At 43.5% G+C, this 13,654-nt stretch overlaps 1 protein-coding gene across 2 annotated transcripts in view; it reads right to left on the bottom strand.

Annotated features, from left to right (window-relative positions):
• Positions 1–11,248, bottom strand: part of AQP9 (aquaporin 9) — a 44,294-nt gene extending 33,046 nt beyond the window's left edge. The window contains exons 1-2 of one of the 2 annotated variants that reach the window (XM_062206007.1): positions 10,850–11,248; positions 5,579–5,629 (exon numbers count right to left, since the gene is read on the bottom strand). In XM_062206007.1, the coding sequence (XP_062061991.1) occupies positions 5,579–5,629; positions 10,850–10,960 (162 nt within the window). In that variant the 5' untranslated portion in view covers positions 10,961–11,248. The remainder of the gene's footprint in view (positions 1–5,578; positions 5,630–10,849) is intronic. The other variant, XM_062206008.1, reaches the window with a different exon arrangement.
• Between the last annotated feature and the right edge of the window lie 2,406 nt (positions 11,249–13,654).

The following is a 13,654-nucleotide window of genomic DNA, read 5'->3' as shown; positions in this document are numbered from 1 at the left end:
TAAAAATTTAAAAGAAATACCAATTATCACATAATCATTAAAACAAAGTAAAATATCTCAAAGAGAAATGTACAGAGGGTATAAGCAGGCAATTCACAGAAGAGGAAACGTGAAAAAATTGCCATCGCACTAAGAATTATTAAAATTGCTTAGTGGAATTATATTTCCTATTTGTAAAACGAGCACAGATATTAAAGTTGGATAATATTAAGGCTTTGAGTGGTCATGGTTAAAATTATAAAACTTACTAGACAACAAGAAGAGGCACTTGTTTACTTTACACACTATTTTAGAAAGTACCTGTAAGATTTTATCAATCATTTATTTCTTTTTAGTTCTTTGGGCCTCCTTTTATTAAGATAGCCATCGTGACTGATAACACAGCAAAATTATTAGACATTTGTAACTTTTGCACATTTGTATGAGTAGACCTAATTTTGTTACAAAGTGAACATTTAAATGTTTTAGAATGAGTATATATTTAAACCATAATTTTTTAGGCCAGCGCCGTGGCTTAACAGGCTAATCCTCCGCCTTGCGGCGCCGGCACACCGGGTTCTAGTCCTGGTCGGGGCACCGATCCTGTCCCGGTTGCCCCTCTTCCAGGCCAGCTCTCTGCTGTGGCCAGGGAGGGCAGTGGAGGATGGCCCAAGTGCTTGGGCCCTGCACCCCATGGGAGACCAGGAGAAGCACCTGGCTCCTGCCTTCGGAACAGCGCGGTGCGCCGGCCACAGCGTGCCTACCGTGGCGGCCATTGGAGGGTGAACCAACGGCAAAAAGGAAGACCTTTCTCTCTGTCTCCCTCTATTGTCCACTCTGCCTGTCAAAAATAAAAATAAAAATAAATAAATAAAATAAACCATAATTTTTAATAAAAACACAGCTGTTTTTAAACTATCAGAATTAAAAGAGAGACAGAACACCAATAGGATACAAAATTGATGTTTCTTTGTCAATAAAATGGGAAATAAAATCCTTAAATACAAGTTAGCCCATGGACTCATTTCATAACTTGGAACAATTGTAACAGAGTCAGAACCAGGAAAGAGAAGAGAGCTTACTGGATCCGGCTTGAAAACGGCAGAGTCACCAATTAAATAAAAACTATTAAAAGAATATTCTAATTAATAGCTTTTGTATTTAGAAAATTTTTTATTACCTTTTGTGACCTTTTTACACTTTTTACAACTTAAATTTAAAACCTCTTTTTACAATTGAAACCTGTTTTTTTTTTTTTTCTTACCAAGAACAGTTTTATACTTGTGGCCTTTTTTATTTTAATATAAGTCCTGAATTCAGTAAATAATTCTTTAAAAATTTGTAAATTAAGACAACTTTTTTAGAATAAGATAACACATCAAATTTTAACCTTAGTTACTTTTAAGCAGTTTTGAATTATTTTTTTTATATATGGACTCTAACGAAGACATTTTTGTTAGACACATTTATCTCATTTACCTTTACCCAATTTATATTTAGCAGTTACACCTCAGTGACTTAACATGTTGATATTGTATCATACCTTTGTCTGAATTAAAGTCAAAATTACATTTACATGGAATTTTACTCTTTTTATAAAACTCTAGCTAGAAATCAATGACATAAACCAGAGATTGAAAAATCCACATCAGGGCTGATCACCCGTTGTTATTTTTCAACCAGATCTGTAAAACCCAAGCCACAAAACATTGGCAAGTTACAGGCAATTTTTAAGGCAGCAATCTTGTTAGATTTAAAAGAGAAAATTTACATTGAAAAGGTGTCCCTTAGACTGAGCAGAGCCCATGCTCAGGGAAGGGACAGAGACTCCAGAGACAAGGGAATAAAGGAGACAAACAGGCAGGACAGGGAGAAGAGTTTACCTCCCAGACGGTGCATCAGAAAGTGGCCACGAGACAGGAACAGAAACCAGTACATCCAGGACAGGCCTTTCTTTAACCAGACCAGAGTCTCCCGTCCTAACGCCGTCGCGCTCAAACGGAACGGAGACTGTATTGGCGTCTCGTCAGACCTCCAATACCCAGAAGGCGCCACCAGAAAACAGGAGTCGACTTACCAGAGGACCTAAGGCCAATTGGTAGGTGAAGAGGTCGAGCCGAGCCTCCCAGGTCGATGAATCGGGACACGGGGCCCTGGAACATCATCAGGGGGCGCCTCCCCTATGGCCAGAGCACCAACCTGGAAGGATCGGAGCGAGGTCTTCCCGGAGGTGGTCTCCATATCTCGCTGGGGCCTCCAAAATGTTGTACCTGAGCGAGTATGAACAAAGGAGCTCCACACATTGATAAAATTTGATGGTCCTTTATTTGCCGGCGGTGGAGAGTGGGCTCATGCCCTAAAGAACTCTCGACCCTGAAGCCTAAAGCAACAGGGTTTATAAAGGCAAAAACCACAAAATCGGGAGGGGAATTCATGGTTGCTAGGAACAGGGGGGAATACATGGTTACCGGGGTCAAGCTGACCTAAAACCTATGGGAAACTAGTATCAATTATAATCTTGACAATACCAGTTACAATCTTGTAATCCTGACATTAATCCAGGTATTGGTTTTAATTATATGTAGGACATAGACAAATTACATTTTTATCATTAACCCAGGTGCAACCTTTTTACTTTCAAGCTTGAACAATTATGCTAGGGGTTTCTATGCTCTGCCAAGTGTGATGTAGTGGACTGCTATTGTTCTACTGTTTTAGATCATAGTTTCAGACCAGAGTCTCATGGGGGGGGGGGGGTGCTTTCCCAGAATGGAGTCTTAAGTGCTCCAAAATGGAGTCCCTACTGTCGAGGTGCTACTTCAATGTAAACTTTAAAAACACACAAAACAACATCACACATGACAATAGTAAGTATTCTAAAGCCTGGATGAGAATGTCAACTTCGTGTGGTGAAAAGAAACCAGATAGATTAAATTCTAATCCCAGTTATGCCATACACTTTGGGGGAGTCACTGATCATACTAGATATTAATTTCCTCATATGGCTAATGAGAACAATTCCTTTACCTCTTGAGATTTTGTTAAGGATTAAAGAGTTTCTGGTGTATAGTGTGCTCAGTAAGTGTTAATCCCTGGCCGGTGCCGAGGCTCACTAGGCTAATCCTCTGCCTTGAGGCACCAGCACATCGGGTTCTAGTCCCAGTCAGGGCGCCAGATTCTGTCCCAGTTGCCCCTCTTCCAGGCCAGCTCTCTGTTGTGGCCTGGGAGTGCAGTGGAGGATGGCCCAAGTGCTTGGGCCCTGCACCCCATGGGAGACCAGGAGAAGCACCTGGCTCCCGGCTTCGGATCAGCGTGGTGCGCCGGCGGCAGTGGCCATTGGAGGGTGAACCAACGGTAAAGGAAGACCTTTCTCTCTGTCTCTCTCTCTCACTATCCACTCTGCCTGTCAAAAAAAAAAAAAAAAAAAAGTGTTAATCCCTGTCTTTCCCTCATCGAGTGCCTCGAACCTCATGCTTCAGGTCTGTTTACATTCTACGGAGGGTATTGGGGCAAGAATCCTCAGTGTTTAGCTTTAATACACGCTCAGGTTTAGAACCTTGGACTTTCTTAAATGGATAGAACATTCAAGTTCACAAGTACCAACTTGTGATGGACTGAATATTGAACATAACTCAGAAGTGAACAACAAGAAGCTGTGGGCTGGGCTGTGACAGTGCTCTTTGATGTTCTGCTGAGGTGGAAAGAGCATTTAACAGAATTCTGTGAGGCTGGCGGCTTCCATTCCCTCTTCTGGAAGATGGTGGGGTCAGAGATCCCTTTATTTCAAAGCCATTGTGTGAGGGTCCAAGAACCGTGCAATGCTTCACCACTCCAAGAGAAAATGGTCTGTAGCCTGAAGAGGCCAGGCCACTCCTGACAGCAGAGACTTCCCACCTGTTACCTGTCAGCCAACTGGCAGCCCTAGCTCCAAGATCCTCAGTTCTTGGTATCCGTGGCTTGGAGTTGGGGCTGGCTTTGCAAACCAAACAGGGCTAGACAAACCAAACAGAGCAGAAACAGAGAAAAGACAAGGCATTGTTGGTCCAGAAAAGCGGCAGGAGAGAGGAGTCACAGGGTCTCTTGAGGCCCACTTCCCTCTAAGTCTTTTGCTCTAGGCTAAAAGGGTTGTCCCAAGGAGAATGTAGAAAACAGAAGCACAAGAAGAAAAGTAGAATAAAATGCATAGTTGGTGTTCATCAGAGCCATGAGGCCATCTCCAGATCACCTCAGAAGCCTGGATTAAAAGAGGTTTGAGTGTGCTTGTAGGTGGTCAAGAGGTCTCTGATAGAAGGTTTCTATTAGTAGACTGTTTATAAAATGTCATTACTGCCATCTGTTCTATGTAATCATCTTTTGACAACAATGATGAGTATCTAATACATTTTAAGTTGTAAAATTTGTCAAGTTCTCTTGGAATTTCACATGAAAGGGGTTGATTCTCATCAAACAATGGTATGTTAAGTATGATTAGGCGAGATACTGAGCCCAGCTCTTTCATGCATGGACTGGATGACCTTGTCTCTAAATTATGTTACACCTGGTTCCCCATCTGGCAAAATGGAGTTGATTAGCTTTGAAAAGCAGAGATACACACACATACACACACACAAAAGAGAGAGGGAGAAATCTTTTTCATCTGACCATTTACTTCCCAATAGCTAAAACAGCCAAGGCTGGGCCAGGCCAAAGCCAGGAGTCAGGAACTCCAGCTAGGTCTCCCACGGTGGGTGGCAGGGGCCTACGTCCTTGGGCCATCTTCCATTGCTTTCCAGGCACTTTAACAGAGAACTGGAATGGGAAGTGGAGCAGCCAGGACTCGAGCTGGAGTTCACTTGGGAAGCTGGCCCTGCAGGCGGTGGCTTAACCCACTGAGCAACAATGCCTGCCAGCCCATTAATAATAACATAATAAAAGCTCTAGAATTTCCTTCTCGAGCATGCCTGACTAGGGCCCCTCTCAGAATGGAAGTGTGAACTCTATGGCAGGGACACTTGGCCACAAAGTCATTGAGGAAGCAGGAGCCAGAAGCAGGACGCACTGTGCTATCTGAAATTTCTCAGGAACTGTGGACCATCCCACTTCCTTTCTTCTTCCCTCCTGCACCATCAATTCCTGTAACACCTCCACCCCTATTCGGGGTTCCAGAACTGTTCTCTATTTCCCTTCAGGGCACAGATCAAGGGTGTTACTTTTAGCAGAAGATGCATTTTTTCTCTTTTAGAGAGGCCAAAAGGTAACCTGTAATATGGAAGCTTGACAGGAAAAGAAAAGAATTTCGAGTCTTTCCCCATACACAAGGAGATGTCACCCGCTTGTAGCCAGCCCTGAAGGACGCCCTTGCTCCTCAGGAGGAAATATGACAGCCCACTGCACTTTTCTCAGCAGCCTCTTTGATAAGGTGAGCTCTGCATCAAAGAATCTTGAGAAGTTGGAAGAGAAAGGAGGGTCTACAGCACAGTGAGGAACAAATGTATGCCCTGTGGGAAATGACTTGAAATGGCTAGAGATTGTGGGGAGTTCAGATTTTCATTCAACACATGTTTATGGGGTCTCACATACACAAGTGCAGAGCTCCAGGCAGTGCTGGGGAAAGACGCACCTGCAGGATGCCCAGGAGGAGACAAGGCAGCTGTTTCCAGCTGGAAGCACTCTGGAGTGGGAGAGAAGGGGAGCAATTAGGGGAGGAAAGGAACCAGTGTTTCCTAGGTCTGGGATTTTACATAGCAACGTGCATTCAGTCCTCACAAAACTACTGTGAAGTATTATCTCATTCAGAGGAAACAAAGACTCCACGATGTTAAAGTCATTGCACAAGATCATAACACATTTAAGAAATACAGCAGGAAACAGAAGGACACTGTCGGTTCTCATGGGGGTCGCAGTGCTAATGCAATTCTGAAGTTTGACATCCCTAGGTCACAAGCCCAGGTGTAAGACCCCCAACAGTTTCCTGCTCTACACCTCACACAGTCCAACACAGATGGAGCAGTCTTTTACACCTCAGAGAAAATGAAGAAGCACGATGTGGGGTTAGTGAGTAGTCTGGGCTCAGCATGCCCGCCAGTTCAGATCTTATACCCATAAGCAAATAACAACTACCTCATGGCTCCCACTTCTGGAAATCTTAGAGGAATTTTCCATATATCAAGTGCGTCCCCCAGAGGATTCTATTTATGGGTAAGAGTGATATATAAAGTGTATAGAATTAGAAAGACTCCCAGTTCAATGCTGTACTGGTTTGGGTGGGTTACTTTATCTCTTTGAGCCCTTGTTTGCTCCAACTGCTTATGAATGACAATAAAGCAGCTAATTTTTAATTATTATCCATCATTAGTAAGTATAAAGTAGTTATAATTAATTAGCAGTAACAATACAGATATTACAAGGATTAAACAAAGTTATCTAAAGAGCCTAATATCTATTGTGTGCTTAATACACATTCCCTACCCTTACAGCTCAATCACTTTTTCCCTGTGAAAGGGAGGATGGCTGCAAAGCTTTTCCATGACACTAGTGAAGGAGAAAGGCCTTCCAGCTTAGAGCTGGGTCCTTGGCTTCTGGCTTAATCATTGTTGGTATTATTTACAGTTTACTAAGAGTTTGTCATGCACCTTCTCTTCCCTTAATGCTACCAGCAGACCTTACCAGTTATTTATACTGGCATGAAAGTATTTGAGATGCTTTTCCTAAAATCAGATTTTTCTAAAAGAAGGGGTAAAGATATCAGACCCCCAGGGTTTTGGGGAAAACCAATCCCACACACTTAAAGGACTAATCAATCTTACATATCCTTTGTAATCTTTTTAATGTCCTCTTTCCTGATGACTTATTAACATGCAAGGCAAAATGCACATTTGCTAATAAAGCAGAAACAATTACTTTGGATGAACTTTGAGCAAAACCACAAAGATTTATTGGTGCAGGAGCTCTCTGTTTATACACCCTTACAAGCCTCAACAAAACTGAAGATTATAATCATAATTATAGATTTCATTAGAGTTCACGTTAGAAAATAAATATGCAGTATAAATAGAAATCATTCATTTCAGGAAATGATTAGCATAGGCCAGGAGATTCAAAGTTAATTTTTCAACATAATATTAAGATATTCTTTCTTTTTTTCTTTTTTTTTTTTTTTGACAGGCAGAGTGGACTGAGAGAGAGAGAGACAGAGAGAAAGGTCTTCCTTTTCTATTGGTTCACCCCCCAATGGCTGCTGCAGCTGGCGCACCGCGCTAATCTGAAGCCAGGATCCAGGTGCTTCTCCTGGTCTCTCATGCGGGTGCAGGGCCCAAAGACCTGGGCCATCCTCCACTGCACTCCTGGGCCACAGCAGAGAGCTGGACAGGAAGAGGAGCAACCAGGACAGAATCTGGCGCCCCGACTGGGACTAGAACCTGGGGTGGCGGCACCGCAGGCGGAGGATTAGCCTAGTGAGCCGCGGCGCCGGCCGATATTATTTCTTTAGCTCCTACCTTGAATACTGAATGTGTATATGGAAAATAAAACATGTTTTTTCCTTTGTTCTCACACCACGACAGTTAACACAAAAGACTTCTCAAAGGTGTGGGAACCTCTCTGTTCTAGCAAGCAAGCAAGCAAGCAAGCAAGCAAGTGGTTCTGTCGCACGCAGCTGCTGAGCTGTCCTCATCCAGTTCCACCACAATCTACCTGGAGATGATATCAGATCCCAGAGGCTGGGGCTCAGCCCAAGACTGCAGTCCCTTGACTTCAGCTGCTGATAGCAAGCCCGGGTGGTTTGATTTGTGCTTCTGGCTGACAAGTTGTTAAGTTGGGGTTCCCACTATACCATTCCTGGGTTCAATAAGTTTGCTTGCACACCTTGTTAACTCAGAAACATTTAGATGTACCGATTTGTACTAAAGGACACAGGTAAAGAGATGGGGGGAGGAATGGGAGAAGGGGTGTGGAGCTTGAATGCCATCTCCGGGTACATGTCCCTCCAGGAACCTCCACACCCTCTGTTCTCGGCTTTCTGAACCCTGTCCTTTTGGGTTTCTGTGAAGACTTCCCTGCGCAGGCATGATTAAAGCACGGACAACCATGGCAAACTGCGATTGGACAACAAGAATGGGATCTGCTAATGGACCGCACAGGGGAACCCCGCGAGGCCTGTGAGTTCAGATCTTCTGGGGATCTCTGAGCAATGCTCATTCCTCCGAGGTACGGAGCAGGATCTCTGTCATGAGGGTCTTATGAGCCACCATTAGGCAAGGCACATTAGAAACTTGCTTTATGGTTCATCCCAAGACAGAAAGCTGGAGAAATATTAGTAATTTTAGTGACCCACCTTGGGGAAGAGAAATTCTAGTTTCTATGGCCTGCCATGGGGAGGGAATTATAAGCCAGGAACCATACCTGGAAACTAAACACACACACACACACACACAACACAATATCCTACTGAGTAATAAATGTTACTAGCTGCATGAGCAGAACAGTGAATGGCTAAAAGCAACTTTTACCTTCTCAAAAAGGATGGAAAGGATGGGATTGGGGCTGGCGTTGTGGTGCAGTGGGTAAAACCTCTGCCCGGGGTGCCAGCATCCCATATGGGCACTGGTTTGAGTTCCACCTTCTCTGATTCAGCTCCCTGCTAATACACCTGGAAAAGCTTCTCCAACTTCTACTTAAAAGCAATTCAGATGAAATCATCTTAGTGGCTGGCACTGTGGCATAGCAGCTAAAGCCACCACCTGCAGCGCCAACATCCCATATGGGTGCTGGTTTGCGTCTTGGCTGCTCCACTTCCGATCCAGCTCTCTGCTGTGACCTGGGAGAGCAGTAGAAGATGGCCCAAATGCTTTGGCCCCTGCACCCATGTGGGAGACCTAGAAGAGGCTCCTGGCTCTTGGCTTTGGCCTGGTGTAGCCCTAGCCCCTGTGGCCAATTGGGGAATGAGCCAGTAAAGGAAAATGTCTCTCTTGGGGCTGGCGCCGAGGCGTAGGTTAATCCTCTGCCTGAGGCGCCAGCATTTCATATGGGCGCTGGTTCTAGTCCCGGCTGCTCCTCTTCCAATTCAGCTCTCTGTTATGGCCTGGGAAAGCAGCAGAAGACAGCCCAAGTGCTTGGACTCCTGCACCTGTGTGGAAGACTGGGAAGAAGCACCTGGCTCCTGGCTTCAGATCAGCGCAGCTCTGGCCATTGCAGCCATCTGGGGAGTGAAGGAAGACCTTTCTCTCTGTCTTTTTCTCTCTGTGTCTGTAACTCTACCTCTCAAATAAATAAATAAAATCTTAAAAAAAAGAATCTCTCTCTCTCTGTCTCTCTCTCTCTGTGACCTTCCCCCCCCCCATCTCTTTCTGTAACGCTGATTTTCAAATAAATAAATAAATCTTTGAACAAAAAAAGAATGGGATTATGAAACAGGTCTTGTTAAGAAGTAAACAAGGTTTCAAGTTTTTCGGTTACGAAAAAAGGATGTGCAGTTCACTTCCTCCTCTTTGTTTTCTGCAGAGCACTAAGAGTGGTAACGGAATTTGCTTTAATTTTCTGTGCCAGAAGACACTGGAGGCTGAACGCAGTCTGTAGTGACATCAACCCCTCTATTGTCACATAGCATGATACTAGAAGCGGTTACAGCAAGAGGAGATTGGAATGAAAAGAATCATTGTCTTTTACTTTCTATATTTGGCTTCTAACTCCCTTACCTAAATTCCAAGAGTGAAGATGCGCAGAGTGGAGTGCCAGAGGAGGGTGAAGAGGGTAAGAAATGGTCCACAATGTCCTGGAAATACTACTTGAGTCAGTCAGGTAAGAAAAGTCTCTCAGAATAATAAAGCTGTGGCTCTCTCTTCATGTTACACTAGCTCATTTTTTGAGTTCCTATTTTTTTTCCAAGCCTGACATAGCTGATGCACTTCAAGCCTATTGCTCTAAACTACTATATATTTACCCTAAGCAGAGAATCTTCAACATACAAAGTTTATGAGCTATTGTCTTTAATATCAAGGAAAGTAAAACTACTTATTCCTGGAGTAGGGAATCTTTGAGCAGGCATGTTTTGCTACATGACGATATTCATATATTCTCAAATGGTCTCGCTCCAGCTAAATATTCAGGTTCCAGAGAATACTAGAACATGCAGCAGGATGAAAGCCCAGAGATTATGTCTCTTAAATGTACTTTCCAGCCTCTTGTTAAAAGCTCCACAAATCTCTGGACAAATACTCAAGAGGTTCTCAGAATCAGTCCCTCACGTATATCTAGAAGGTTCCTATAACTGTCTAATTAAGATCTTTAGAGATCATCTTGAGTTAAACATGGGAGAAATTATTCAAAGTCAGAGCCGGACCACTGCATGGTAAACTATTCCTACTGAATACAATTTCTAACTTATTAAAAGTTAAATGATCTGACCACACCATGCCTATTTATATTTATATAAATTTATTGTCAATATTTATTTATTGTCAATACTTTGTTGTTAGCATTTATTGTCAATACTTATTTCAGGTGACTGAGTTACTCCAATGTTTGTGGAAAGCAGGCAGAGTACAAATCAATTAATCAATGAGAAAAATTTCTAAAGACTGACTTTTAAATCACAGAACCATTATGGAGTCTGTGTAAATGCTTGAAATGAAGAAAGCACTTTAATCACCCTCTTCCATCGCCACCAACTTTTGTGGATGCTTTGAGGAAATGAAAAGCCAACATGATGGCCACTAAATAGCCCGATAGTCTAGAAGTAACTTGTTGCTTCCTGGCAGAAAAAAAATCTGGTAAGTAGCTTCAATAAAACAAAATGAAACAAAACTCTTCACCACTAGCTTGGCAGGTGGTGGTGGGGGGATGTGGGGGTGGGAGCATAATTGGATCAGAATTGAGAAAATCAGGAAATACTTACGATCATTATAAATGTGCCCAAAAACTCGGAGAGTGCTTCTTTAGCCAAGCTGTTCTTCAAGACCAGTCTCTGTTTGAAGCTCTTCGTTTTGTGTCCGTTCTCGGGCCCCATCCTGGAGCTTCTCCAAGGACCACTCTTGCTATCAGCTCGGTCTGGTCCCCACTCTCACTGGCACGTGAAAATGGAACTTCCAACAGACGATTCCTTGCGGAGACGTCTGCTGAGATTCTCGGACTGCAATTAAAAGTCTCTGACTTACTTCTCTTCTGGTGATACTGCCTTGCCCTAGTCACTGCTCTGTTGGAATTAGTGAATTATAACCTAAAATTCTCAATGCGATTCTTCTTGTGCCTCACAGATTAATAATTACCTTTATTCGCAAGGTATTTTTCTCTCTCTCTTTTTTTCTCTTTCAAGAGATGTTGTGTTGGTTGTATTGCCAAACCACAGAGATGGGCCCTGGTCCAGAAGAGATTTACATGTTACACAATTGCAGGCTTCTGATTCTTTTCCTGTATTCGGAAGTGGGTGGTTGGGTGTAGTTTAGAATTGTCAAAGCAGGTAAATAAATATCGAATGTAAACATTCTTTACTGAAGGAGTTTTCCAGCAAACTTGAGAATATTTGGAAAATACAGGTTCATTCTCCAACAAAAGGAATCATGCTTGTTTCCTTCCAGGTTCATTTCAATGACTTCCTGACACCACTCTGAGGGTGATAAGAACCACAGGGACCTTCTAGAGACAGAGAAACTGACATGCAGAGAGAAGATTGCAAGCTTCACACTGAGAGTCTACAGTGTCACCTCCCTGGAGATGGAAAGTAGAAGAAGGCAGCTTTATGAGTTTCTTCTAAAGCACTCCAGTTTGGAAGCCAAGTTATTCCCCTTCATTGACCATGGAATATTTAGACCAAATACATAGAAAACAAACAATTTCAGCTTGAGATTCTTACTGCAATGAGATGACTGAGCCAGAAAGAATCAACCTGAGAATACGCATCTCAACTAAACAAGGAAGAAAATAAACACACCTGACCAAGGCTCATAGATTATCCCGTTTGAATCTGGTGAATTAACACGCTTGTAGGCAACAAACTGTGTTTGGGAATAGCTTTTTGTCTTGCCAAATAGTCAAGCCTTGTTTTTAAAGCTGATTTTCCTTTAGGTATAGGATCTGGCAGTTGTTTCTCAATACCCAGGCAGTGCCAGAGTTAGTACCCACGCCCGTGTGCTTTCTTCCAACCTCCCACAGAGAAGCCGGCTCTGTTGCAGGCTCTCCCCTACCTTTTCAGGAGGTCTTCAGTCATTTCCAGTTGAGAAGGCAGGCAGGCAGGAAGGCTGGAGGTGAAGACGTGGAGGAAGCAGCTGGGGAGAGTCCAAGGGCAAATGGAGATGCTTTATCTGTAGGTAAGATTTTAAATTGAGATCTAAGGAAGTTGTGTGCTGTTTGAGGTCACACCATTGCAGAACCTGGACTAACCCGCAGCATTTTGCATTTAACTAACTCCTGGTTAGCATAGATATCATTCTCTGGAAGAGTTACAGATGGCCACATTATTCCCAAGTCTCAGTGGATGGACCAGAGAAACAGGACTTTCTTACTGTGATTACATCTAATAACACACAAGGGTGTTCTCTGGTCTCTTTGTTCACTCATCTAACAAATATTTACAGCGTACTCATTGTCAAGCACAGCACTTGGCAAAACTGCACCTGGTTCTAGGCCTTCCCAGAGCCCTGTGTCTAGTTAGGGAGACAGACCTAAGGGAGATAATCACACACGCACACATGCAGCATCACAACAGAGATGTATGCTGTAAAGAGGGCTGCCACACTAGGGTATCTGAAAAAGTCTGCAAAATGAAATTACATGATAAATTTATTTGGGCACAAAAAATTCTGAAGTCCACGCGTATGAGGTGTCTTCAACAAAGTCATGAAAAATGTGTGCTATGAAAAAACTATGCACGGATTCCAGTATTTTTGCACCAAATAAACTTATCTTTTCATTCCATTTCCCGCAATCTTTTTCCAGTACCCTCATGTTTCTGTGAGCAAATTTACCAAGATTTCACCTTGTTAGAGAGGGCGCTGATGGCTTCTCCAGGGAAATCAGGTCTGAGCTGAGGTTAGAAGGAAGCATGAGGGTTAACTACACGAATTGGGGAAGGAAATGGAAGTACAAAGGCTGTGGGGGTGGGGTGGACACAGCATGATACCTATCAAAGAAACACCCACTGTGGCTGGTTGCCAGAGTGAAGGAGCAAGTTTGCAGAATAAGCCTGAAGCCATTGGGCATGTGTTGGACCACACTGAATCATCTAAGTAATGGTTAGGGCTAAAAACCTCGTATACAATTGAGATATAATAATAATAAGCAGCAAGGTAATACCATCAGACTTGAGTTTTGGAAACATCAGCTTAGCTGTGTAGTGGAGAGTGGATTGGGGGGGACCCAAAGTGGGCACAGGTACATCCATTTGGGGAATATTGCAGAATTCCTGGACTGGGGTATTAGCTTTGACAATGGGGAAATGGGTTCAAGATTTCTATATATTTTAATCCTGGAAGGACTTGGTGAGTTAGAATAAAGAAGACTAGGAGGGGCCAGCGCTGTGGCACAGTGGGTTAACGCCCTGGCCTGAAGCGCTGGCATCCCATATGGGCACCAGTTTGAGACCCGGCTGCTCTACTTCCTGTCCAGCTCTCTGCTATGGCCTGGGAAAGCAGTAGAAGATGGCCCAAGTCCTTGGGCCCCTGCACCCGCGTGGGAGACCTGGAAGAAGCTCCTGACTCCTGGCTTC

This window comes from Lepus europaeus, chromosome 11 (assembly GCF_033115175.1).
Source record: "Lepus europaeus isolate LE1 chromosome 11, mLepTim1.pri, whole genome shotgun sequence".
Classification (NCBI taxonomy): Eukaryota; Metazoa; Chordata; class Mammalia; order Lagomorpha; family Leporidae; genus Lepus; species Lepus europaeus.
The sequence above is the reverse complement of the archived record's forward strand: the minus strand, read 5'-3'. Positions and strand labels throughout refer to the sequence as shown.